The sequence below is a fragment of the Brassica napus genome, chromosome A10, assembly GCF_020379485.1.
Source record: "Brassica napus cultivar Da-Ae chromosome A10, Da-Ae, whole genome shotgun sequence".
In the NCBI taxonomy this organism is placed as follows: domain Eukaryota; kingdom Viridiplantae; phylum Streptophyta; class Magnoliopsida; order Brassicales; family Brassicaceae; genus Brassica; species Brassica napus.
Genome location: NC_063443.1, coordinates 16,775,049 through 16,799,155, shown reverse-complemented (window position 1 = coordinate 16,799,155; position 24,107 = coordinate 16,775,049). Strand labels below are relative to the sequence as shown.

The following is a 24,107-nucleotide window of genomic DNA, read 5'->3' as shown; positions in this document are numbered from 1 at the left end:
AGTTAAAAAAAAACATGTGATAAACTAGAAGATGGATAAACAAGTCATTATTTTCCAGTCACCGTTTTGACTGTGAAGGAATATATGTAATTAATGTACATTATAGCTGGGCTGTAAACCCTATGAAAAGTTAGGAAGGTGGAAAACGGGGACTTTTGTTTCGGATGGTCAAAGGTTGTGGGTGGGTCTTATACCATAAAAAAAAAGACTCTTCAACGGATATTGAGGAGAACAAGACATTGATGTTGTATGACCGCACCGATGAAGCATAACCTTCGAATGCTATTGGTTTATGTGCGCTGTGTGGTTGGTAATAATTTAACATCAGTAAGTGGCGTTATTCAACTCCATATGTAGTTTCTTCAATTAATACACTATTATGAAGATAAACACCAAAAGAAAAGCCTCCCAGTAAACAATATTGTGCCGAGCTGAATTCGACGACGTCTAAATGATAACAAGTTCTTTATACGATTATGCCCAACTGGTTACATACATTATCTTTAAAAATGTCTAGAACATCAATTATTAATAGTGAATAACAACAGTCTTCGAAAGGTTAGTACCAACCTATAGAAGACGAGTAACGACAAACAAACTATATCTTCTTGTTTACTAATTACAGGTAGAGTGTCTTAGTTTTCTTTTCCATTTTTATGTATGTGGGATGTTAATAAACGACAAGGAAAATGAAATAAAAAGAATCGTTGGTTGATTATATTTACCCTAGCGAGAAAAACACGTCCAAGCGACAAAAGCATTGTAATCACACACATTCACAGGAAACGCGCATTGGATAAAGGACGCGTGAATTTGGTGAGACGCATCGATCACACCTGAACGCAAGACGCGCGTTCCCCTAACACCAATTTTCTCTTGGCGTCTTGCGGACGCACACACTATTGGGCTTTGATTGCGATTCGTGGGCCCATTTATGGACTAAAGCGCAATACTTGTAGGGAAAATCTTGGGGATAATGACAATTGTTCATGACATGTTATATATTACAAAAAATCTTGGGGATAATGACAACTGTTCATGACATTATATATAAAAAATCTCGGCTCATTTGATTCAAAACCTATTACAGAATTATCAACATACTGACTAGGTAATTAAACAAATTTTATTCTAATTTTAGGATACCTTTTTCTCTTTTAAATCACCACTAGAGCTTGATCCGCGCATCCGCGCGGATGTTAGTTTTTTTCATAAATGAATATATATTTGTATAAGTGATAATATATATTTTAAAATTTACCCGTTTATTTTTTTATTTTTAATATGACATTTCTAAACACAATAATTTTTTTTAATATGACATTTCAAAATTTTATGATTATGTATAAGAAAATTGTTGTATACTCCTTATGTTTTTTAATATAAGTCATTTTAGAATTGTGTACATAGATTAAGAAATCATTAATTTTTTTATATTTTCTAAACAAAAACATCATTAAATTATTTATCTAAACACAAATCAACCAAAAATAAAATAGAAAGTATATTATCATTGGTCATATAACATTAAGTGTTAATAAATTTTATATAGAAAACCGAAAACGCCATATAATTTGGAACATAAAAATTCTTCTAAACGACTTATATAAAAAACAGAGAGAGTACTATTTATTATGTATATGTGGAATTAGTAAAATAATTACATATAATGTATGTAATTGCGAAATGTATATATGGAATTAATTATTTTAAAACACACATATTAAATAGGAAAAGACAAAGAATACTAAAATCTAGGTTTATTAATTATTGTTGCCATTATTTTTAGCTAGAATTTGATTTGGAAATACATTAATTGAAGAGAAAAGACAAAAATCCTAAAAGGTAGGTTAATTAATAACTCTAGTGGCATGTCATTGTAAATATAGTGGAAAACTAAGGGATAATCTAATTTTGTACTCCTCTTTTAATAGATTAGATATATATAAGATAAAACAAATTTATCTACATTAGATTTCAAAAGATTTGCCTATTTGAAAGAGTTATCAAATTTGTTTACTTGTACATACTGTTTTTTCTTAAAAAAATCGAAGAGTTATCTCAATTAATTTCGTGATCAGTAATGATTAGGTTCTAACATTCGTTACTATCCACTGCAGAATTATTAACATACTAGTAACTAATTAAACAAATTTTATTCTAATTTTTTTTTCAAGATCACCATTAAATAAATAAAAGCAAATTTATCAACATTAACTTTTTATAAATTTTTAGTTTAAAGAAAACATAGTAAGTAGAATAAGAGAGACGAAATACATGCATATAATTGTAATTCTATTATTTGCTATACTTTTATTGTAATTTTACATTTTATTTAAATAAAATAGTTGTTATAAAAAAAATAAGAGAGACGAAATGCATGCATATACTACTACTTCCATAAATTACAAAACTTATAGAATATTTTATTGTTTTCGAAAGCGTTATCTCAATAGTAATGATTAAGCTACTAATTCTCCGCTACTCTCTTCACATTATTATCACTTAATTAAAAATTAATAAACACCTTTATAAATAACACGTAAGACCCACAACTCAAATCACTTGTGTCCGAAAATCCCGAAGACTTTTTAAAACTACGGATCTCAACTAAACTTAACAAACACACAAAAGTACCAAAACAAATCTCTCTCTCACCTCCGCAGCCACCACCACCACCACCACCGTCGTCACAATGGGGAAAGGAGGCACCCTCAGCGACAGCGTCATAAAAAAGATCGTCCTCTCCTACAGCTACGTGGCGATCTGGATCTTCCTCAGCTTCACGGTGATCGTCTACAACAAGTACATCCTCGACAAGAAGATGTACAACTGGCCTTTCCCGATCTCCCTCACCATGATCCACATGTCCTTCTGCTCCACCCTCGCCGTCCTCCTCATCAAGGTCTTCAAATTCGTCGAGCCAGTCTCCATGTCCCGCGAGACTTACCTGAGATCCGTCGTCCCCATCGGGGCACTCTACTCCCTCTCCCTCTGGCTCTCCAACTCCGCCTACATCTACCTCTCCGTCTCCTTCATTCAGATGCTCAAAGCCCTCATGCCCGTCGCCGTCTACTCCATCGGCGTCCTCTTGAAGAAAGAAGGCTTCAAGTCGGACACGATGACCAACATGCTCTCCATCTCGTTTGGTGTCGCCGTCGCTGCTTACGGTGAGGCGAGGTTCGATGTGTTCGGTGTGATTCTCCAGCTAGGAGCTGTTGCCTTCGAGGCGACGCGTCTTGTGTTGATTCAGATCTTGCTTACCTCCAAAGGCATCACGCTTAACCCTATAACGTCTCTCTACTACGTGGCGCCTTGCTGTTTAGCGTTCTTGTTTATCCCCTGGATCTACGTGGAGTTCCCTGTGCTTAGAGACACGTCGAGCTTCCACTTTGATTACGCTATCTTTGGAACCAACTCGTTGTGTGCGTTTGCGTTGAATCTTGCTGTGTTTCTTTTGGTTGGGAAGACATCTGCTTTGACGATGAATGTAGCTGGTGTGGTTAAAGATTGGCTGTTGATTGCCTTCTCGTGGTCTGTGATTAAGGATACCGTGACTCCTATTAACCTTTTCGGGTATGGGATTGCGTTCTTGGGGGTTGCGTATTATAATCACGCGAAGCTGCAGGCGTTGAAGGCTAATGAGGCGCAGAAGAAGGTTCAGCAAGGGGATGAGGAGAGTGGGAGGTTGTTGGAAGAGAAGGGTGGTGGTGATGGTGAAGGTAAGAAGATTGAGTCTGAGGACTAAGATGAAAGAGAGACTTTGACTCATAAGCAAGAGACAAAGTAATAATAAAAGCTTCTTATGGGAATCTTTGGTTCCTTTTGATCATAATGATTTGCTCATAGGTGGTAGTCATGTCAGCATCTCTTCTTGTTATTTGTTTTTTTTTCTAGCAATTTTTATTTTCAAGTTATTTATGATTACAATGGTGTTACAAAACCTCTGTTCATGGATTTTCCTTATCTCTTATTAAATTATTGAAAAGTTTCAGTATACATGTGGATGGTTGATTTTTTTGTGAATCTCTAATCAACATTTTAGTGATGGTTTTATTTTATTCTGATTGCTTAAAGCAGTAGGATTGAGTAACAATGTAGAGTGGGGATCAAAGCAAAATCTAGAATTAACTTAGTAAACGTAAATGTTGACGTCTCTTGCATAAGGGTTGTGAGATGCAGTAGGAACAAGATAGACAAGAACAGGCTTTTAGACCAGCTTTGTGTGTTGATTGACCGATCATGTCTACATCCACTTATGTTAGTTAGCATGTTAAGACCTGAAGTTTGATGAATATTTGATTCATATGATGCTATTAAAGTATTAGTTAGGTGACTGTTTGTTAAACTAATATATATTCTGTACTTAAAATAAAGGTTGGAGCCAATCATCAATGTCTATACAAACGTGCAAGATCGATACTAGCCTCAACACTAATACTTGTTTCTGTCTAATTTTTTTTTACAATTATAGATTCACATAGGTTCCCAATAAGTCCACGCAGCTCACATAACTTGCTCTCTCCTAAAGACTCCATAAGCAAGCAAAAGAAGTACAAACAGCATTATCCGTTGTTGATGTTAGTCTTCTTCAGCTCCTCGTGTTCCGCACGCAATGCATCAACCTGCCCCTGAAGAATACTCACCATCACTTCTGCACTCATCAGGTCAAGGTTATAAGTCTCTCTCGCCACAGCCATCTCCTGTTTCTCCGTCTCCAGATGGTCGATCAGCTCGGTGGAGGAGCTTGTAGGCACCATTGTCGCAACTTCATTCTCCTCCAGCGTGGCGGCAACAGAAGAAACAGCGTCCTGAGTGGTCTGGCTTGAGTTGTTGTAGCTTCCAAAAGAGTCTAGTTGGCGCTTGCGTTTGTATTGGACGAGAGTAGTAAGTGGAAGACATCCTCTCGTCAATGGCTCACTATTATTATCGTCCTGATCAACTGTGTTGGGATCTTCATCAATGTGGTTCTTTCCCTGCATGTGGTTTTCCCACACAACATTTAACATTTACGTAAGAACTCAAATGAACTACACAAAGGTTGATCTGATCAAGGACCTGCTGAATCTTCTCGTTGATTCCATCATCCCAGTCTTGTTCGGAGAAGGGTGCATATATGCATTCAGTAGATGGCCCGAAGTGTTCCTTGCGGATCACTCTGCACACCACGTACGAATCTATCTGCATCCGCAAATGCAAGACTGTTATCAAGAAAAAGCAGAATCAAAACCAAACAGAGAGAATCTAGAAAACCTCAAGTTTATTTTGAACGAGGCGATACTCGTAGAGGACCCAGTTGGTTCGGTTACCCTTTGGAGAACGTCCTCTGTGATACACAAGGGTCTTCACCACACCGATCAACTCATCGTCTCCTTCTCGCTTGATCTTCTTGTCATCTCCAGTTTTCTTCCAGTAGCCTTCCTTCGTTGCTCGGTTTATAACCGTAGAGCTGTTTTGCCTCTTCTCCAGGGGACAGAAGAAGTACCATTCTTGGTCCTTTGTCTTCAACCTCGAAAGCTCTTAACACACAAAAAGGAATAAGAGGAAGAATAAACCTATAGAAAGATGAAGAGAGAAAGAAAAAGAACCTGCTAAGTCAGAGGGCTCGTGCTTGTAAATATTGACTTCTCTTATCACATCGAAACGCATTGGTTTGCCTTCAACCTTCCTCTTCAAGTAATAGGTGATGAGTTCTTCATCTGTTGGATGAAATCTGAAGCCAGGACCTATCGGTTTACCAGAAGCAGTTACTGGCGCCGGCAAAACAGGATCAGTCATGAAGAAGCGACACACTAACGAAGAACGGTAACTCTTCTTCAATCACCACCGTCCGTCTCCGATCTCAATCTCTATTACGAACGAACAGAGAAAGTTTTATATTCAAGGGATGAAGGAAAAATGAAAAGGCCAAGAAAAGGGGTAGCTTGTAGTGCAAGAAAGGGTGTTTATATATAAGCCTTGAGGCCCAAATAATAATGACTTAGGCCCAATTACTAATTCGAAACATGGATTATAAAGGCTTTACAAAAGGCCCATTAGTCACCTCACCTCCGTCTTCTTCAAAAAGTTGTCCGCCGTTTCTACAGCAGAAGAAAAAAAAAAGTAAAAAAACCTCTGAAAAACCCTAGTCTCCTTCTTCTCATTCTCTCTCCCTCTCTCTATCAGCTTCTTTCTACGTCTTCCTCGCTTGGTCCTGTGTAAACTGGTTAGTTGCTTGTTTTTCGTTTTGTTAATCTCTAAGCTGAATTAGATTGTTTTGGAGTGATTTTTGCTCAAGTCGATTTACTGGTGGAAAGGAACTAAAAGTTCCATTCTTTTAATGATTATTAGTGTTGATATTTTTCCACGCATGTATTTGATTGGTTTGCTTGAAACAGTTTCAGGGAAAGATGAATTTGGTGAACATTAAGGATGTGTTGACTTCTTTCAGTCCTGCTCTTGATTATCTAGCTCTTAGCACCGGAGATGGTCGTATCAAGGTACCCTTCAGCTTTCTTCACTTGTTTTTATTTGCCTCATAGTTATCTATTCAAAGGGAAGATCTTTCTGCTATTTTTAATTGATTGATTTTTTTTTCGACTTTGTTTAGATTTGGGATACAGTCAAGGGTCAGGTCCAAACAGAGTTTGCTGATATTGCATCTGCAGAAGAGACTAACATATATACCAGCGGTGGGAAAGGTCATCTCTCGGTTGATTATACCTGCATGAAATGGTTGTCTCTGGAGAGAAAGGTAAATAGACTTTGGCGTTTGCTTTTGTATTGCTTTGTGCTGTAGACTATAGTTTGTAAATTTGTTGTTTCTGTTGGAAAATAAGCTTAATTCTTGTTGTTTGCAGAAGAAGAGAAAACTTGGAACTTCGATATTGGTATTAGGGACTGGTGGAGGAGATGTGTTAGCTCTTGATGTAGCTTCTGGTCAGCTTAAATGGAGGATAAGCGACTGTCATCCCGGGTGAGTAACTAACTCTCCCTTGACTTCTTCTTTGCTAAGCTCCTTGAATCTGGCATCAGTAGCAACTTTTGAACGCTTATTAATGTGCGTTATGTCTTGTGCAGTGGCGTGAATGCTGTCTCTTCGTCTACAAAAGCCTCTTGCATATACAGCGGTGGGGCAGATGGGATGGTTTGTGAAATTGATCCCCATAGTGGAAATGTGATCAGAAAGTTCAAAGCCTCAACAAAAGCAGTTTCTTCTTTATCTGTTTCACCAGGTGTGTCTCTTGGAGACTTAGTGCTTCCCATTGGTTTCTTCAAATATATTTTGACTGACTTTAAAGTTTCTGTTAAAACGGATAGACTACAACAACATGTACTTACCTACTGCTGATTATTTTGCTTTGTTTTGTTTCCTCCTAATTGTTAGATGGAAAAATATTAGCCACTGCATCTGCTCAGTTGAAGACTTTCAAGTGCTCTGATCTCAAGAAAATTCAGAAGTTTACTGGTCATCCTGTGAGTACCATGTTTTACTGTTAGGAAGCTACCTCTATTTTAAACAACAAAAGTGGTTAATAGTTTATAATTCTTATATAGGGAGGTGTGCGTTGTGTGGCGTTTACCGAGGATGGCAAGTTCATCCTCTCATCTGCAGTTGGTGAAAGATATATAGCAGTATGGAAAACAGATGGTGCTAAGATGCAGTCAGCTAGCTGTGTCCTTGCCCTCGAGCACCCTCCCGTCTTCGTGGATAGTTGGGGTGAAACTGATGAAAAGGGATTATATGTTTTAGCAATTTCAGAAGTAGGCGTCTGCTATTTTTGGTATGGATCAAATGTTGAGGAGCTAAGCAATGCCAAACCTACTAAAGTCGCATTAGCAACTGAAGGGTCTTCTTCGCTTAAACAACACAAGGGCTCATTGCCTACAATCTTTGCTGCAAAATTGCAAGGCATTTTGAAGCCTGGTTCTGCGAATGCCTTTATTGCTTCTGGATTGCTGGTGAAGCCATCATTCCAGAAAATGGTGTTGCAGTTTGGCAACGACTTGGTGCTGAATGCCTCTAAGAATGGCATACTTCTCCCCATCACCCAGTCAGCTTCCAAGTCCAAGAAGGGGCAAGGCGTGCAAAATAAAGGTATCATTTATGGGGTCTACCCCTTACTACTATATCATGAAACTTGCTAGATTGTCTCTTTTTTTCTTCAACCGCATGTTAAAGTAGACTCAATACATTTCCTTATTATGTGAAGTTGATTTTTGACGTTGATGGAGCTTTTCTTTATCCTTGATACTGCCTTGTGGATTGCAGTTTCCATTTCCCTTTCCTTCCTGTCAATAAAAATTGCTGACTATGATTTTATATATGTACAGTTACAACATTGGACCGCGCACATGCGGAGGATGCTTTGCTGCCAATTGCAAGAGTTGCTGATCTGCACGAGAAAAAGAGTGTACAACCACAGTCATCTGACAAGGATACAGACATGATTGACCAAAGTCAAGCAGGTGAGTCTTCCATCACAGTTTTGAAATCGACAATCAGACCTCTTAGTTACATAAACATCATGTACTGATGGAAATCGTTTGATTTTTTGGCTCTTTTTAATTTATATATGTGGTTGTTTTGTGCATGAAGGGCTCTGGCCTTTTTTCATTATTATTTTTTTTTAAATTGGAATTTACAGATTATGTAGAGACATTTAGCATGGAGGATAAGTTGAGATCATTAGGGATACTTAAAGGCACAGATGAACCAAGCAGTCTTTCCTATGCTTCAGTGATTGATGGAATTGATCTTGAGGCTCATCTACCACCGAAGAAGGTATGCTTGCTTCCTCGTTAATCGGTTCTTTGGCATTTGTAAAAATCTTTCTGACGCATTTCTTTTAGAGATAACCGGATAATTTTTCTATAAATCGATCAATCGTAGTACTCATATAGAGTTTTGTATTGGCAGTTAAAGTCTGCTGTTTTGTCAATGGCACCCTCCACTGCATTCAAGACACTAGAAGCTCTGGTTGCTATGTGGCAGACGAGGTTGGTTCCCTGATTTTCGTACATGTAAGGATTGAAATCATTCTTGGTGCTGTGTTCTTAACACAGTTGCAATAGTTTTGTTAACAGGGGATGTGGTGGCAAGTATCTTCTTCCATGGATATACAGTATAATGGTGAATCATCGTCATTACATCATGTCCCAAGAACCCAAAAACCAACAGCTACTTAATACATTGCACAAGGTAAGAGATAAGAGTAGAGCCAAGGATTTATGTTTTTTTTTCTGTCAAAACTTGCTTGATTTAATGTATGTTATACTGTTTTTCCAGATAACTAAGTCCAGAGGAGCGGCTCTTCAACAGTTACTACAGTTATCTGGGCGCTTACAGCTTGTTACAGCTCAGGTTACATATCAGTCATCTTCTTGATAAATTATAGATCCAGTTATAGAGGTATATATATCTCAATAGAACTTTTCTTTTATGGCAGATCAATAAAGCTGCAGGGAAAGAAACTCAAACAAAGGTGCATGAGCAAGAGACTGATGAAAGTGAAGATGAGGAAGATGATGTAGAAGAGCATTTCTATGGTGAGAAGGATAATGATTCCGAATTAAGCAGCGACGATGGAAAGGATGAAGGTAGATGACTTTTGTTTTCGTTTTTTTTGGGATATTGGTTTGTGGAGTAGTATGTTTTATCTAAATTCTTGCCTACTGTTTTACTTGCAGATGACACCTTGATGGAAGAGATATAAGATATAAGCTAAATTCTTCTTCTCACGATTTTGTCTTATCGAGTTAGAAACTTTTTGAGCAAATGATTCACATTTTTCTATTCAGAACATTCATCAATTTGTCAAAGAGTTCAAAAAAAAAGAGGTATTGTATTGCCTTTGGAATGCGTTCAGGGTTTGGGAACTGCATGTTCTGAGCTTAAAGCATCTGACGCTGAGTCATCAACATGTTCTTCTCTTTCAGAAGAACATACCATAGCTTTTGAAGATCATCTCATGTCTTGAGACGAAGTCAAGCTTTCCAACCTCGACCTAAATCACCAAAATAAATACAAATGCTTTTCAAACAATCCCATGAACAATCATCCTTTATTCCAACATTTTATTTTTACAGTTTCCATATTTTTTTCATGGCATAAGAGAAACGATTCGTTTACAGAAGAAGCACCAATGTAAAACTCTTCAAGAAGGTTTTTAGCCGTTGGAAAACTCGAGGCAGCATCTGAAGAAGTTGGAAATCACGTGATCAACATGGTTTAAACAACAGTCCTGCGAGTTTTGGCTTACTTTCACAAACTTCTTTACTTGATGCCCTGCCACTTTGTTATACACGGTTAAAAAAAAACATGATATATGAAGAAGTAAAAATTTACCCTCGTCATCCAGAGCGTCATAGCTGTACTTCAAAATGTTTTCAGTATCAGCGTCAAGACTAGTTTTCAACCATGGTAGTGACTGTGTCTCGAAAATAGAATCTCAAAATCCTTAGCTCCAAAGGGAGTTCACCAGCAAGTTCCAAGCAAACTCCTAAGAATAATTATCAGGGTACTTTTGACCAAAGAGAATACATACACAAATGTTGTCCAAAAGCATACATACACAAGATTTACGAATCCATGGCCATATAGATCGACTTGTCTGAAATCGGAAGCCATAGGGGCAGAAAAAGAGGAAATATCCAAATTACACGCAACCCTCTATAGTTAGTCATATTATACAAGAAAACTAGCATCCAAATAATAAAGTTTTTATTTATTTGCTCATTGAATATTTTACAAATTGATTTTTTTTGGCGTCTTTTTACAAATTGATTACATTGAAGTTTTTTTACAAATTGTAACCTGAGCTGTAACTCGGTCTACAACTTTGAGAGCAAAAACTGGGGCTTACGAAAAATATTTTTAGCTAATTCTTTTTTAGCTACTTGTTTTAGCAACGTGTGCATATGAATATGTTCCGAGTCCATAGATATGAAAGATTTCTCAGCTAAGACGTGAAGCCTGTGGTTCATGTCTGAGAACTTATTTGCAAGAGTCTCCTTCACTCTCTTAATCTCGTTATGGTTTAATAACGATTCTATATGAAGAAATAAGTCTTTATCTTCGTCATCTAGAGTGTCATAGCTGAACTTCAAAGTGCTTTCAATACTATCGTCAAGCCTCGTCCTTAACATTGGAAGTAACTCTTCCCACTCGTGCATGGCCATTCCCCGGAAGTACGAGCCCAAAACCCTTAGCGCCAAAGGGAGTGCACCAGCAAGTTTTGTGACTTCTCCAGCAAGCGCCTCAAAACCCTCTATAGGAGAATTTTGACCAAAAGCATACTTGCAAAAGATTTGAAGAGACTCCTCATGTCGTAGAATATTCACCTTGTAAATATCGTTAATCCCAACTGCTGTAAGAACTTGCTGATCTTGTGTCGTAGAGATAGTTCGACTCCAAGGACGACCAAACCAACAAAGTCTTGTAAATTTTGCTTTGACTTTCTCCATAAAGTCACTCAGCTGAGAACTGTCGGGGAGTTTGTTGTATGCACTTCCAGCAATTGAGCAGATGCCTAATGGTTCCATTTTTACCAAATAAGCTCTCACCCCAACTAACCCATCAAAATAACATGATAATGTGGAATTCTTCAACTTGTCTGAAATATCTTTGGCCATTTGCTTGATCATTGTCGCCTCATTATCCCTAACATTGAGTGGGGGAGATCAATACATCTATTAAATAACCACACATATTCTAGAAATTCTTGGATATTGTTTAAAAGCTACATATGCATATTATGCATACAGTTAGAAAGGAAGTGGGAGGACTGGGTGAATGATAACCAGCGATTGTGGCCACTACTTCCAAAGCGTGTTCCCATCTCTTAATATTCTCTTCTGTTTTACCGGCACAAGTTTCTCTAAAGACTTTCCCAAAGTCCCCGGCAAGCTTTTTAACATCAGATGGATCAACTCCATAGAAAATGGGGATCACAGTTTGACCAAATTCTTCTCTGCATTTCATGATCTCCACTAGTTCGTCAAGACACCATTTTGAAGAAGCATAGCTCCTAGAGAGCAAGATAATTGCGATCTTAGACGCTCTAATAGCCAGAAGAAGCTCAGGACCGATGGGTTCTCCTCTTGGAATATTATTATCAATGAACAGAGTGATTCCCTTTCTTTGAAACTCCGTCTGAATGTGACTGAAAAAGTCTCTACGAACATCTTGCCCTCTGAAGCTGGGAAAGACATGGTAAGTCTGTGTGGGGCGAGACAAAGAAGATAGAGGAACTGATGAAGGAGACAAAGAAGACAAAGAAGAAGAATTTTGTTCTCTGAATCTGAGTTTTCCTAAAAGCAAGAGGAAGCCGCCACCTATCACAACAGCAACAATGCTAAAGAAAAGTATTGAAAAATCCATAGTATGATAGAAATATGATTGAATATCTCAAGAACTATGTGGAGGAAGAAACCACAAAAGAGGCGTCGTATAAATATACATTTAACAAAGTAAGCTGGGCTACATTGCCTGTGATATCATTAAAAAAGAGGACTCTCCATACACATAATATAACCGCATAGAAAACTGCATGAAGGCCAATGGCAAGGGAGGAAGCCTTCACTAGTGAATTTTTCCTTAGAAAAATGAAATCCACCGAAAAAACTAATTAACAACTTTCTAAAGGATGAGCATTTTCTGCGCATTGTTAGTGTAGGACTAGGGATGTTAACAATGGGTTTTTACCCATAGGGTACCCTAAACCCGGTTGGAATTTAAAAACCAAAACCCGTATATTCAGTTTTTAAAATTCGCGGGTTTATTTTGGGCGGGTCTTGATTTATAAATTACCCGTTCGGGTTTTACCCTATCGGGTTTCGGGTACCCTATGGGTTTAAAAAAATATATATATATAATTGAAAGGACGACTTTTACCCTAATTTTTAAGGATTTAAATGATTGAAATCAAAAATTAGATGTATAAATCAAAACATACAATGCCCACTATTAAATTTTGCACTCTCTATAACTTATTTATTTACTTACATTATGGATATAGTATAAATTTGCAAATTGAAAATTATGAATGATGAAAATTTTATTTGTTACTTTATACAGAAAATAAATTTGATAATTGAAAATTAATCAAATTTAATACAAAACATGATTAAAATTAAATATTCAATACATATAAATTTAAGTTAAAACTATAAAACTTTAACTAAAAAACCACAAAACTCAAAAAAGAGTTTTTTCGGGTACCCGTGGGTAACCCTAAAGTTCTAGGGTTTTTCGCGAGTTACCCTAATAGTACCGGGTTTTTTTCGGGTTTTATAGTTTAGGGTATTTTCTGGGCGGGTTTAGTTTGGGTTCGGGCCGGGCCGGGTTTTTTTGCCCATGACAACATCCCTATGTAGGACCAATTACGGCCCTTCATGCAACTTTATACGCGTTATTAGGTGTACGATGTTTCCCATGAAACCGCTTGTGGCAAATCTAACTCTAAAGACTATAAAGGAAGCAGCAACGGAAAAAACACAAGCAATTTCTATAAATCAAATCTAACTTTAAAGTAGACAAAAGATAAACAAACCTTAAAAGTTAAACATCAAATCCAAAGAGAAATAAAACGAGACACCTTCGTGTTCTTCCCGTGAACGCTGCGGACGGCAGCGATCATAATTATAAAAGGAATGTCTGAATTTTTTTTTTGCAGCGATCACTTTAATGGTGAGAATAAGAGAAACTATAGGAAATTGTGGATGGCTGTATATCATTCAACAAAATTAATTTTTTTTAATTAAGCAAATCTATCAGACAAACAAAGAAAAACGAATTAAGAAAATCTAAAGACAACTACAAGAGTTTCAAGTCACAGACACATACCATGCAAATGTAAATATTTATTAGTACAATTCTCTGTAAAATTTTATCAACATAAATACCATAAGAACAAAGAGGTCAGAGGCTCGCATCAGCGTTAGAACCACCGCCTCCTCTCTTGTTTCCTGTTGTGTTCTTCAGAATCTGCATGCACCCAAAAACAACCCAAAACTTGTTACAGCACACATAAAAAAATATTATTATTATTATTATACAACTACAAAGACTCGAACTTCGCATAACTAAGAATCATCCATATAGATCACTATGAATGAGCTATTCCAAGAACCACTGAAGAAAATCTACATACATTTTTGAATTAATCTTTAATGGTTTACCTGTCTAAGCATCTGGTTCTCGTTCTGCAAAGTAGAGAGTCTCTCTTCAAGTTCAGAGTTTCTATTCTCCAAGTCTTTCACTCTATTTTCCAACTCACCCAAGTAAGCTTTCTTCCTCTCTCTTGCTTGCTGTGCTGAAACTCTGTTCCTCAACAACCTTTTTATTTACACACAATTACCATCACGCAACCTTTTATTTACCCGAATTACCTACCTTCTAACCGGTAAATGGTAAAAAAAAAAAAAAAAAAAAACCTCTTAAGCCGCTTGGTCTCTTTCTCAGCCGGAGTCCTCCCTCTCTTCCTTTGACTCTCTCCTCCGACCGTTGCTTGTGTCTGGTCCTGACCGGTTCCCGAACCAGAGATTTCCTTTCCGGTAGCTTCTCCTCCAAACTCCGGAACTCGCCGTATCTCCTCATCGCTTTCAATTCCTGACGAAAAAAAAAAAAACAAAAAGAAAAGACTTTTAAAAACGAGATTGAAGATTACGGATCTTTCTAAAGATCTGCTGACTCAATTGATAAAACCAATGATGATGATTGACTTAATATTAAATGCATGAGGCTAAAAATCGATAAGATCAAAGCGTGTGAGAAGTAAAAAAAAAAAAATCAATTGATAATATTTTTTTTAAACCTTCTTTGATCTCCAAATGAGGAGCAGAGCTTGAGGATCTCTCGCTGCTTGACGGTAGAGAGCTTGCAGGTAAAGAGCTTGTCGTTTGCTCCTGCATTTTTTTGAATCTCCTTTTGAGGATAGATAAGAGTATGGGATTTACAGAAGCTGGTGATGAAGATAGAGATGATGAAAAGAGCGGGACTTTACAGAACTGGGAAGAAATCTAGTTGCGAGTCTTGTCGGGAAGGAATAGATTACTGTGGTCACAGCCGTCGGATTGATAGAGAATCTGACGGATATGGAGATTGAATCGTGGAGGAGCATGAGCCTTGAGGAAATACGAGGATCCAAAGGCACATGAGATGGGAACGTGGGCAGATATGAGCCGTAGATTTTTCCAGCATCTTACGGTGATTAATGGAAAGTGTATATAGAGTGGGCCCAGATGTCTGTCCTTTTGACAAGAGAGTTTAGCCGTATTTCTTTCGTTTTGCCACGTGGCCCACAACTATGACAATGTTTTCAGAATATGAAAATTAATTTTTGATGTACTTAATGGGCCAAATTTTATGAAAAAATTACACTAGAAGACACATTCCAAGTTTCCAATTACCCATAAAGACACATTAGACTTATAGAGCACTTTCTCTTGTTGAATTGTCCAATCTAGCCCTCAACTATGTGAAAGTGGGTTTCATTGAATTTTCTAACTAGAACAAACAGATTATTTTAAAAACAATTAATTTAATTTCCTTTTTCCTAAAATAAAGTAACCTCTCACGAACAAAATCCTAATCTCTTTCTCTCTGTTTCCACTTTCTCGATCCAAATTTGGATCGCCTAACCTTCTCTAATCAAGAATCCGATTCATCGGTTGCAACATGTGTTCGATTCCGCCGCTTTGCTTCGGTTTCAATCTCCAGCAGGGAATGTTAGTTTTTGATTTCACAAACAATTACATAAGTCCAATTTTTCTTATCTGCCTAAAACAAAAATCGCAGTCTTTTTTTTTAATGATTTTGCAGAGAATGGAAAAGACCTCCGCCTTCCCGAGAGCGGGAAGCTTTTCGCAACAGATAGGAGACTGGTAGAAGATGAGTTTCTATGTATTTGGAGACGTCTTGTGGTCTTGTGGATGGGCATTTGGTGGATGAGAGATTGGTGAAGGGGAGTTGCATGGATTGGAGACTGGTAGAAGATGAGTTTCGATGTGTATGAAGATGGATGGACAAGAGTTTTGTGGACAGGAGATCGGTGGATATGATAGTCGTAGACATGAGATACGTGGACAACAGCTCTGTGGATAGCAAACAACAACATGAGTTAAGGGGAGTTGCATGGATTGGAGACTGGTAGAAGATGAGTTTTGATGTGTATGAAGATGGATGGACAAGAGTTTCGTGGACATGAGATCAGTGAATATGATAGTCATGGACATGAGATACGTGGACAACAACTCTGTGGATAGCAAACAACAACATGAGTTAAGGGGAGTTGCATGGATTGGAGACTGGTAGAAGATGAGTTTTGATGTGTATGAAGATGGATGGATAGGAGATCGGTGGATATGATAGTCGTGGACGTGAGATACGTGGACAACAGCTCTGTGGATAGCAAACAACAACATGAGTTTCGATGTGTAGAAGATGGATGGACATGAGTTTCTTGGACAAGAAATTCGGTGGATAGGATAGTGGTGGACATGAGATACGTGAACAACAGATCTGTGGATATCATGAGTGATATTTTGCCGTGACAATAAGAAATTAGCATATGAAATTATATTATGATGATAGTTCTCGGTTAGTTTACATATGAAAATTAAAAATCAAAACTACAATAAGAAGTATTTAAAAGTAAAAATCAAATTTTGTATATCGAAGGATGAGAGTTTCTCAGCCATTAAGGATGAAAGTTTCTCAACCATTAGATCTTCTTATTAAAAGTTAATCCAACGTCTCGAAAACAATCTCCGAAACCTACCTTTGTTTTCAAAACTTTTTCATTTATTGCAACCAAAAAAGAATTTGGTTCCTTACGGTTACATGCTTAAAAGCAACATTCTCTTACTTACACAAGTGGAAGGTTATTTTCGTCCAGATTTATATATCTGTCACAACAAAGTGTCTCATATTTACAATGTGTCTTCTAGTGAAAACAAAACTCATAATGTGTCCTTCAATGTAAGCTTCTCAAATTTTATCAACCAAATTGTATTGCAAGTTGTAACCGATTGATATATTATTTTTTTGACATTTCTGTGAAATATATTAAAATAAAAATAATTGTTGATTCAGTACTAATGTCAAATACATTTATTTAATTTTGAAAAAGGAAGGAAACAAAACCAAACCGAACCGGGAGCTCATTATATTTTCGAATATGAAACATCAAACTAAACCGGAGCTTGATAGGGAGCACGCTTCTCTGGAACTCCATCCTCTGCTCTTCTATCTTCAAACCACTTTAAAACACGCCTCCTTGGAAGATTGGTCACTTGAACAATGCTACTAACCACAGCATTCTAATGCAACACATTCATAAAGCTATGTGAGATGAAAACATTCAAGTTCTATATAATTGATCTCAATGTAAAAGGAATAGCAAAATTCCTTACAGTGGGTCGTTTAGATCTTCTGTAAACCTTTTCTAATGTTTCAATGTGAGCTTTCTTCACTCTCTTCTGAGCAGACCATCTCTGTTGCATCACATGGACCGCTTCATCTTTTACCTTTTCCACTGGTTCGACCTCTACAGCATCTTCAGCTGCTGATGATTCCATCGGATCAGGTGGTGATGAGTTTTCAGGTGCTGCTACTGGCGGTTTCTCATCTGGCAATGTAGCACTTAGCATTAGAAGCTTCGGAGGCGGGTCACGTAGCAGTTCAAGAACGTAAGCCCTCTCAAGACAAAGCTCAGCTGCTAGATTCTTTATCTGCAGAACCACAACACAACAAGAGGAACTATGCTAAAGTACGATTCCAACAACACTGAACTTTATGGTAAGCAAAGGAACTTACACTAGTCTTACGTCTCCCAGCTTTCAACGCATAAGCCAGTCTTCTAAGCTGCCAATTCTTAAGCTTCACCGGTCTTTCATCTTCTTCTTCGCTGTCATCATCATCATCATCATCATCCTCTTCATCATCATCATCAGCAACATCACTAGTAACCGAACCAAACAAGTCAATACCATCAACATCGTCACCACCACCCAATACTTCAGCTAACTCTGCTGCTAGTCTATCTAAGTCTTCCTCGCTTATCTCCTCATCATCTATCGATTTATCATTGTTCAAATCTTCTTCCAGTAGATTAAACAGTGCCTCAAATGGATCATCCTCCTCCGCCTCCGCCTCACCTCCTCCATTATCATCTCTCCCAAAACCTTTCTGCCAAAAAAATCAAAAGGTTGAAACTTTTAAATCAAAGTAACTGCGAAAGTTCTCACCTTTCCACGAGATACAAGCGAATGAGCATGAACTGAGTCATCTTCTTACCTTTTTGTTCTTCTTTGGAGACGAAGAAGACGAGGAAACGAATCCCTTTCGGTTCTTCCCACGACCAAAAACAAGTACAGAGCGAGAAGCACGATGAGTCGGAAGAGATAGGAGAAAAGGACTAGCGCTCTGATTCGGAAAGAGAACTCTAGTGGCGGCGGAAAGACTTGGTGAAGAAGATAACGCCGGAGAACGAAAGGCGACGCCGGGAGGAGAAGATAAGGCAACCGCCATAGCTTTTATTATCATCAAACTGTTTGCTGTTTTCAGCAGAAGGGAAGTAAGCAGTTTTCATATGAACCGAAACGACGTCGCTTCTACATTAAAGATAATAAACAAAACTCATGGTGTTTGGTGTTTACAGTATAGCAACGCGTGCCGTTTATAAGGTCGTTTGTTTTTATGCTTCGTCGTTATCGTCTAGTTTCAACGGGTCCACTCTGTCTTTCTCTCTCTACGAAGAAACTCTCTAGATTGTTTTCGTCCCGGGATTGATAATGGCGAATCCAGCGCAATCAAAGGGATGGATTAAGAACTTTTCGTCGATAGCTTCATGGGTTTACTTCCTCTTGATCATCCTCCAGATCCCTCTCTTCAGGTAAATTGATTCACTCTCCAAGTTTCCGAATTTGATCTAGTTCCTTGTTGGCATGTATAAGCTTCTGGATCTCTAGATTAAGCTAGCTAAATCGATTTAAATCAATAGTAAAATCGAAAGAATTGAACTTTTGATCAGTAGATTTAGAACTCTTGGATCATTCATTCATTACTTGGTTTCAATCTGACTTGTGAAAACAGGGTACCATGTAGATCTGGAATGTGTATGTCACCGATCCATGTGACATCGTCTCAGTTGATTTCTAGTGAGATCTTTCCTGTTCCGGTCATAAAGGGTCTCTTATACCCTGGTGCTATTGTCCATGGTCTCGCCACCAACATGACGTTTCCAAAGTGGGAGAATGTGTTAGATCTTTACAATCTCACCAATGTCAAAGAAGCATCTGCAGTTCCCGATCTTCAGCGCCTTGAGGTTCGGTTCGGTTCGGTTCATTCTATAAGCATTATATAATTTGTTTTTTGCGTTACTAAGAGGATTATTTTTGGCCAGGTTCTTGCAGGGAGCTACTTCTCTGTAGCCGGGGCCTTTATCGGGTTGCTAAAGCCTGGTAGGATGGGCATGTTTGGATCGTTGCTGCTAGTTTGGGGTCTTGTCAAAGAAGGGATCTTGAAGAAGCCAGCGAATACCGATCCGAGCAAAACCGTGTATGTGTACCCAACGATGGTGATTGCGGTGATCTGCGCTTTCTCTATGATAAATTATAACTTGAAGAAAGCCACGAGGGCTGCTGCTCCTGCTCGTCCCATTGCTAAACCTCTCATGAGCTCTTCAAAATCCAAGCTCAAGTGAGTTTTTTGTTGTCCTGTCTTCCCTGCAAAATACCGTGATAGGAGAATGTTACTGTCACACTCTTTACCGTGTTATTAGCACTCATGTATCCTGAGTTTTGTGAGTTGTTTCTTTTGTGTACTCTACTCAGTTTCCGCAATTCAAATCCTAGTTTTATTTTATTTTGTTTTTTTCAAAGGCTATACCAATCGTTCATGAGACGGAGTAGAATATGATTTTTTTTGTTAAAGGTTTCTTGTTTATCTAGTCGATACTATAAGTAGTGTAGCTGCGTAGCTCAACCATGAAACTGATGGGGGTTTAGTTGGGGTTAGGTTGACTGGGTATTGGGAAGCTAGTACTGGTCATTGATGTGATAATCGAACAAGCAGAAGGTACTGTTCTACAATTCTTGGTCAGTTCCTTCTGTTCTGGCTACATCTATTCCACAACTCTGCATCTAAGGGGTCATCACTTTGCTAACGAAAACTTAGACAAATCTAAACGTTCCATATAGCATTGTGAAATTTGAATAAAGAACACAACAATCTACAGCCATGAAACATGAATCATATATATTATTATAACTTTTGTCACTATTCGTTTTACAAGAGCTCTTAAGTACATAATCTTGCAAGGTGGTGAATAGGTGTAGAAATGAGATAACAAAATTCCTTAAATAGTCTTATAAATCACTAGCGCCACACAATAGCTACATAGAAACAGACAGACAAAACTTGAGCAGAAACAAACACTGGGAAATCAATGGTCAAAGGAAGAGACCACTAAATCCAATGTCTGAAACTAGGGATTGATCACCACCGGCCTTCGTTATTGCTTTAATCTCATCCTGAGAAAAGTGGTGAGACTCGTTTGGGAGATGTCATCTTCGCCACGCTCTTAAACTATTCAAAGTCATGTAGAAGTAGAACTGGTTCAATCACCATTGCATTTCCTTCACCTCTTTTTCAACAATCCGTGACTTAAAAGGGTGTTTTGTATAGGGACGTACCTTTGGTTGGTTGTATTTTTCACGGGTTGTAGTGAGGGTACATCCACTGGTGTTGAGCTGCAGTTCCTCCATTGCGAGTACTGCGGTTTTCAGCTCGTCTACCTCGTATCTTGTGTAGTGCTGCAGAGTAGGATTCTGTAACCAATATCATTCTTTTGTCAGCAAACATTAATAAAGAAAAAAATATTGTAAGATTCAAGAAAAATGACTGACCCAAGGATCTTCAGTTTGGTCGAGGGTCCATCTGGCTAGGAAAACAGCTGACGCAGCAACTAGTGATGGCAGGAACCTTAGGAAATTATATTCCATGAGTGTCAGCTCGGCAAGATAGTTTGCTAAAAACTCCATTTCAATCAGAGGCGACTGCATAAATTGTGAAAAAAGAAGCAAAATCAGATTCCAAGTCTCTATAGTGGTGTGAGGATTGATGGCGAATGGATCATTGTTCAATACCTTGTAAGAAGCTTGAGCTGCTCTAAGAAACCGCCTGAAAAACATTGTCAAGATAAGTTGAAAAATGAGTCAAAACTGTTAGGAAGATGTGGTGATGCATATAGTTCTGCCATTAGTGTTTACCTCAGAAAGGTTTTGGTGGTAGGAACAGATAATTTAAATTGCACGAAATTTAGAACTTGAATCTCCATGCTCAGCACCTGAAACACAGTTTATAATTTGTTTATTTCTTTATCAAGAATCTACACACAGCGAAGACACCAAGATATGCGTAATTTGAACGGTAATTACTTCCGGTCTCGTGTATGTATTGGCCGTAATATCGCAAAACTCCTCCACCGGTGGTGCGCAAAGCTCTTCGTATTTTCTTCACGGGTCAACAAAAAGTACAAAGAGAAAGTATTAGTGTTTCTCTACTTTAACATATATACATATTTAGCTTTCGCCCTCTCCTTTGGATGGAAATGGTATTCAATAGAATCGTGCTAAATTGACATACACGAAAAAACAACAAAGTAGGGACTTACGAAGCTATAAGCATGCAAGTGGCACCAAGGAGCTGGAGTCTATGCCTTTCAATGCAACTGTTGGATAAAAACCGATCAATAAGATTCACAGTAAGGTAAAGCGTATCTGGAACCAGATTGTAGTCTTCAGAAACCTGGAGAAGTACACGCAGTGAAGAATGTTACTCAAAATGCTTGAAACAATATCCTCAGTTTGTGCTCAAATTTTTTTTGTAAGGAATGCTATGTCAATCAGAGGGGAACTAACCTCTACAAGCCAGTCAATCAGAATCCTTCTCATGGATGGGTCGATATCTCGCTGCACAAGCTCCATATAATTAGCCAAGGGTCGCGGTTGAAGCTGCAGAAAAGAAGGTTAGAACTCCAAAAATCCTTAAATTAATTGTGGAAAGATGTAAGCACTTGGGATCGTGTAACTAAAAACCTCTGCAACATTTATGTTGTCGTATATATCAGCAGCATACAAGCTGCAACACTGAGGATCTTTATCATTGGTATCGATATCTACAACTTGACAAAAATCCATTGCACCAGATCCGTCTTCCTCTGCACAAGCCAACAAAAGACACATACCTTGAGTCAGTTTGAGAAACAAACATTTTGGTATAGACTTCACTTGTTTCAGTCCTTTTAATTAACAGCACAATTTAATAGGAACTGCTACTAAAAAAAATTAGCATCTTGGAGTCCAATGCTTGAGCAAGAGTTAACGAGGAATCAACAAGACCCTTGGATTAACAAATACAGTTCTTACGTTGCTCAGTAATTTCTTCATCTTTAGAGATGGAAAGAGAAGCATTTAGGGATTCAGCCATCCTGATCTTGGACAAATCTTCAGCTAGTTTCGATTTTTCAGTATGCATATCATCCAGAATCTCCATGGCAACATCAGCACCTCCCTTTGCTGCCTTTTTACACTGTTTTAGACTTTTTCTGGTAACCTGCAACGTGATCTCGATAATATGAAGCTCAAAGGAGAAGCTTGAAGGCTATAACCAACATAAGATTTATATAACAACAAATATATCATCTGAAAGCTTTACCTTGATGTTCCCTCCTTTGAGAAGGTCAGAATATATATGTCCTGCAGAGGTATTACTCACATCCTGAAGTACCGAACGCTTCTTTTGCTGATAAAAAAAAATCAAATAAAGATTAGAGATTTTTCAAAACATCTGCGGAAATTCGTTTATGACATTTTATAAGAACAATGTTTCAATACCTGTTTAAAAGAGGGCTTTGTTGGAGGTATAGATACTCCTCCTCCCAAGGCCTTCTTAGCTCGTGATCTCGTTATGCGGCCAAAACCTCCCTGAACATCTGAAGTAGAGACGTTCTCTTTGTTTGCATTTGGATGCATCGAAGAAGAACAGTCCATAATTTAGCCGAGCCTGTGCAGATCAAAGAGGTTACAGTCACTGTATAACCAGTGTTCAAATGCAGCATATAATAATCACATTGTGCCACAGATCTCTCAATTTTTCACACGATTCTGATTACTGAGGTGATGTCAGCTAAAGGAAGCAACCCAGCTAATCACATTATTCATCATTAGAGAATCTAATTTTTCAAATCTAATCATTAAAAAACAACGATCACCTCGAACACAGGATGAGTGATAGAGAGTACATGCACGTTTCGGAAAAATCTTAATTCACGAATCATCTCAATAATTTCAGAAGCTAATACAAGCGGAGAGAACAAAGAGGAATCATCTCAATCAAAGGCAAACAAACAAACAAAAAAGCATTCGCCGGGAAGATCGAGCAGTCTAAAGCCCAAACGATAACCGATTGAAACGAAGAGAAACAAGCTAAGATTTCGCAAAAAAAAAAAAAAAAAACTCAGAAAAAATCGAGAAAAAATGGTGTGCAGACGAGACGTGATGATGATGATGATACCTAAGCTCAGGTAATCGGATTATGATTTTTCCGGCGATCGCGGTCTAGAGAAGCTCACTGTAAATAGAGAACGCTCCAGAGAGAGAGAGTAAGCGATGAAATTGGGAGACAGTAGAGAGAGAGAGAGAGTGTTATATTATAGGTGTAGGTGGGGAAGAGCGGTGAGGAGCGGGGAAGCGAGACTCAGTGAAAGGCACTGTTTCAAATTTCACAATTATCTCGGATTAAAACAATTTATTACTCTATTTTTCTCAACTCAATAAAATTATAATAAAAATAAAATAAACTTTCTGCTTTGACAAAAGGAGATTTTTATATATTCCTTTGCTTTTTTGGTAAAGATATTTTTCTGATTTGGTATTATATTGCCACATATGTTTTCTATAGCTTGGTCTTTGTTACTATACGTGGAATAGTGCAATCTGTATTTTTATTTAATTTTGCAGTATTTTTTTTTATTTTCCTTAAAATAAATGGATGGTAATAAACCCAGTCGGCTGGAAATTCTCGGTTGAATGAACGAAAGAGAATGCATGCACCTCACATACAG

General features: G+C 37.9%; 8 protein-coding genes across 10 annotated transcripts; 3 read left to right on the top strand and 5 right to left on the bottom strand.

The window, feature by feature from the left end:
- The first annotated feature begins 2,568 nt into the window (after positions 1–2,568).
- On the top strand, positions 2,569–3,999 carry LOC106372424 (probable sugar phosphate/phosphate translocator At5g25400). The gene has a single exon (XM_013812632.3). The coding sequence runs from the start codon at positions 2,696–2,698 to the stop codon at positions 3,746–3,748; it is 1,053 nt and encodes a 350-aa protein (XP_013668086.1). The 5' UTR covers positions 2,569–2,695; the 3' UTR covers positions 3,749–3,999.
- LOC106369969 (NAC domain containing protein 52) lies at positions 3,844–5,981 on the bottom strand. The gene is made up of 4 exons (XM_013810055.3): positions 5,589–5,981; positions 5,254–5,519; positions 5,059–5,181; positions 3,844–4,976 (listed from the first exon to the last, which is right to left on the bottom strand). The coding sequence occupies exons 1-4, from the start codon at positions 5,776–5,778 to the stop codon at positions 4,566–4,568; spliced, it is 990 nt and encodes a 329-aa protein (XP_013665509.1). The 5' UTR covers positions 5,779–5,981; the 3' UTR covers positions 3,844–4,565.
- Positions 5,982–6,066: 85 nt separating this feature from the next.
- LOC106372422 (WD repeat-containing protein 43-like) lies at positions 6,067–9,847 on the top strand. 2 transcript variants are annotated; one of them, XM_013812631.3, is made up of 14 exons: positions 6,067–6,205; positions 6,378–6,479; positions 6,590–6,733; positions 6,840–6,955; positions 7,060–7,214; positions 7,367–7,455; positions 7,537–8,077; positions 8,314–8,448; positions 8,628–8,764; positions 8,900–8,979; positions 9,067–9,181; positions 9,269–9,343; positions 9,429–9,579; positions 9,670–9,847. In XM_013812631.3, the coding sequence occupies exons 2-14, from the start codon at positions 6,390–6,392 to the stop codon at positions 9,693–9,695; spliced, it is 1,854 nt and encodes a 617-aa protein (XP_013668085.1). In that variant the 5' UTR covers positions 6,067–6,205; positions 6,378–6,389; the 3' UTR covers positions 9,696–9,847. The 2 variants fall into 2 exon arrangements, with proteins under 2 accessions (XP_013668085.1, XP_013668084.1); XM_013812630.3 differs by having other exon boundaries at positions 9,055–9,181.
- Positions 9,848–9,914: 67 nt separating this feature from the next.
- LOC106369968 (probable disease resistance protein RPP1) lies at positions 9,915–12,361 on the bottom strand. The gene is made up of 5 exons (XM_013810054.1): positions 11,782–12,361; positions 10,879–11,549; positions 10,328–10,409; positions 10,112–10,176; positions 9,915–9,986 (listed from the first exon to the last, which is right to left on the bottom strand). The coding sequence occupies exons 1-5, from the start codon at positions 12,359–12,361 to the stop codon at positions 9,915–9,917; spliced, it is 1,470 nt and encodes a 489-aa protein (XP_013665508.1).
- Positions 12,362–13,715: 1,354 nt separating this feature from the next.
- Positions 13,716–15,070, bottom strand: LOC106372421 (transcription factor HY5). The gene is made up of 4 exons (XM_013812629.2): positions 14,796–15,070; positions 14,416–14,590; positions 14,161–14,317; positions 13,716–13,966 (listed from the first exon to the last, which is right to left on the bottom strand). Exons 1-4 carry the CDS (start codon positions 14,890–14,892, stop codon positions 13,901–13,903), a joined length of 495 nt encoding a protein of 164 aa, XP_013668083.1. The 5' UTR covers positions 14,893–15,070; the 3' UTR covers positions 13,716–13,900.
- Positions 15,071–17,043: 1,973 nt separating this feature from the next.
- On the bottom strand, positions 17,044–18,567 carry LOC106372419 (protein OVEREXPRESSOR OF CATIONIC PEROXIDASE 3). Its single transcript, XM_013812627.3, has 4 exons — positions 18,278–18,567; positions 17,798–18,169; positions 17,395–17,712; positions 17,044–17,301 (listed from the first exon to the last, which is right to left on the bottom strand). Exons 1-4 carry the CDS (start codon positions 18,524–18,526, stop codon positions 17,173–17,175), a joined length of 1,068 nt encoding a protein of 355 aa, XP_013668081.1. The 5' UTR covers positions 18,527–18,567; the 3' UTR covers positions 17,044–17,172.
- A 109-nt stretch (positions 18,568–18,676) lies between these two features.
- LOC106372420 lies at positions 18,677–19,846 on the top strand. The gene is made up of 3 exons (XM_013812628.3): positions 18,677–18,875; positions 19,076–19,307; positions 19,386–19,846. Exons 1-3 carry the CDS (start codon positions 18,775–18,777, stop codon positions 19,683–19,685), a joined length of 633 nt encoding a protein of 210 aa, XP_013668082.1. The 5' UTR covers positions 18,677–18,774; the 3' UTR covers positions 19,686–19,846.
- A 376-nt stretch (positions 19,847–20,222) lies between these two features.
- On the bottom strand, positions 20,223–23,826 carry LOC106370658 (cyclin-A2-2). 2 transcript variants are annotated; one of them, XM_013810655.3, is made up of 13 exons: positions 23,558–23,809; positions 22,879–23,047; positions 22,700–22,786; positions 22,411–22,597; positions 22,081–22,202; positions 21,904–21,996; positions 21,657–21,790; positions 21,421–21,496; positions 21,253–21,329; positions 21,130–21,163; positions 20,890–21,039; positions 20,677–20,811; positions 20,223–20,569 (listed from the first exon to the last, which is right to left on the bottom strand). In XM_013810655.3, exons 2-13 carry the CDS (start codon positions 23,032–23,034, stop codon positions 20,510–20,512), a joined length of 1,311 nt encoding a protein of 436 aa, XP_013666109.1. In that variant the 5' UTR covers positions 23,035–23,047; positions 23,558–23,809; the 3' UTR covers positions 20,223–20,509. The 2 variants fall into 2 exon arrangements, with proteins under 2 accessions (XP_013666109.1, XP_022549336.1); XM_022693615.2 differs by having other exon boundaries at positions 20,890–21,163; positions 23,558–23,826.
- Between the last annotated feature and the right edge of the window lie 281 nt (positions 23,827–24,107).

Coding starts and splice junctions, on each gene's coding strand:
- LOC106372424 (XM_013812632.3), top strand. CDS start 2,696: ATGGGGAAAGGAGGCACCCTCAGCGACAGCGTCATAAAAAAGATCGTC.
- LOC106369969 (XM_013810055.3), bottom strand. CDS start 5,778: ATGACTGATCCTGTTTTGCCGGCGCCAGTAACTGCTTCTGGTAAACCG. Junction 5,520..5,588: donor CGAGCCCTCTGACTTAGCAG/GTTCTTTTTCTT, acceptor TTGTGTGTTAAG/AGCTTTCGAGGTTGAAGACA. Junction 4,977..5,058: donor TCAACGAGAAGATTCAGCAG/GTCCTTGATCAG, acceptor AACCACATGCAG/GGAAAGAACCACATTGATGA.
- LOC106372422 (XM_013812630.3), top strand. CDS start 6,390: ATGAATTTGGTGAACATTAAGGATGTGTTGACTTCTTTCAGTCCTGCT. Junction 6,480..6,589: donor CCGGAGATGGTCGTATCAAG/GTACCCTTCAGC, acceptor GACTTTGTTTAG/ATTTGGGATACAGTCAAGGG. Junction 9,182..9,268: donor TACTTAATACATTGCACAAG/GTAAGAGATAAG, acceptor CTGTTTTTCCAG/ATAACTAAGTCCAGAGGAGC.
- LOC106369968 (XM_013810054.1), bottom strand. CDS start 12,361: ATGGATTTTTCAATACTTTTCTTTAGCATTGTTGCTGTTGTGATAGGT. Junction 10,410..10,878: donor TGCACACGTTGCTAAAACAA/GTAGCTAAAAAA, acceptor TTCGAGACACAG/TCACTACCATGGTTGAAAAC. Junction 9,987..10,111: donor TTTACATTGGTGCTTCTTCT/GTAAACGAATCG, acceptor TTGGTGATTTAG/GTCGAGGTTGGAAAGCTTGA.
- LOC106372421 (XM_013812629.2), bottom strand. CDS start 14,892: ATGCAGGAGCAAACGACAAGCTCTTTACCTGCAAGCTCTCTACCGTCA. Junction 14,591..14,795: donor TCATTTGGAGATCAAAGAAG/GTTTAAAAAAAA, acceptor TTTTTTCGTCAG/GAATTGAAAGCGATGAGGAG. Junction 13,967..14,160: donor AGAACCAGATGCTTAGACAG/GTAAACCATTAA, acceptor GGGTGCATGCAG/ATTCTGAAGAACACAACAGG.
- LOC106372419 (XM_013812627.3), bottom strand. CDS start 18,526: ATGATAATAAAAGCTATGGCGGTTGCCTTATCTTCTCCTCCCGGCGTC. Junction 17,713..17,797: donor CTGGGAGACGTAAGACTAGT/GTAAGTTCCTTT, acceptor GTGGTTCTGCAG/ATAAAGAATCTAGCAGCTGA. Junction 17,302..17,394: donor GAAGATCTAAACGACCCACT/GTAAGGAATTTT, acceptor GTGTTGCATTAG/AATGCTGTGGTTAGTAGCAT.
- LOC106372420 (XM_013812628.3), top strand. CDS start 18,775: ATGGCGAATCCAGCGCAATCAAAGGGATGGATTAAGAACTTTTCGTCG. Junction 18,876..19,075: donor CTCCAGATCCCTCTCTTCAG/GTAAATTGATTC, acceptor TTGTGAAAACAG/GGTACCATGTAGATCTGGAA. Junction 19,308..19,385: donor CCGATCTTCAGCGCCTTGAG/GTTCGGTTCGGT, acceptor ATTTTTGGCCAG/GTTCTTGCAGGGAGCTACTT.
- LOC106370658 (XM_022693615.2), bottom strand. CDS start 23,034: ATGGACTGTTCTTCTTCGATGCATCCAAATGCAAACAAAGAGAACGTC. Junction 21,997..22,080: donor ACAACATAAATGTTGCAGAG/GTTTTTAGTTAC, acceptor TCTTTTCTGCAG/CTTCAACCGCGACCCTTGGC. Junction 21,791..21,903: donor TGATTGACTGGCTTGTAGAG/GTTAGTTCCCCT, acceptor GTACTTCTCCAG/GTTTCTGAAGACTACAATCT.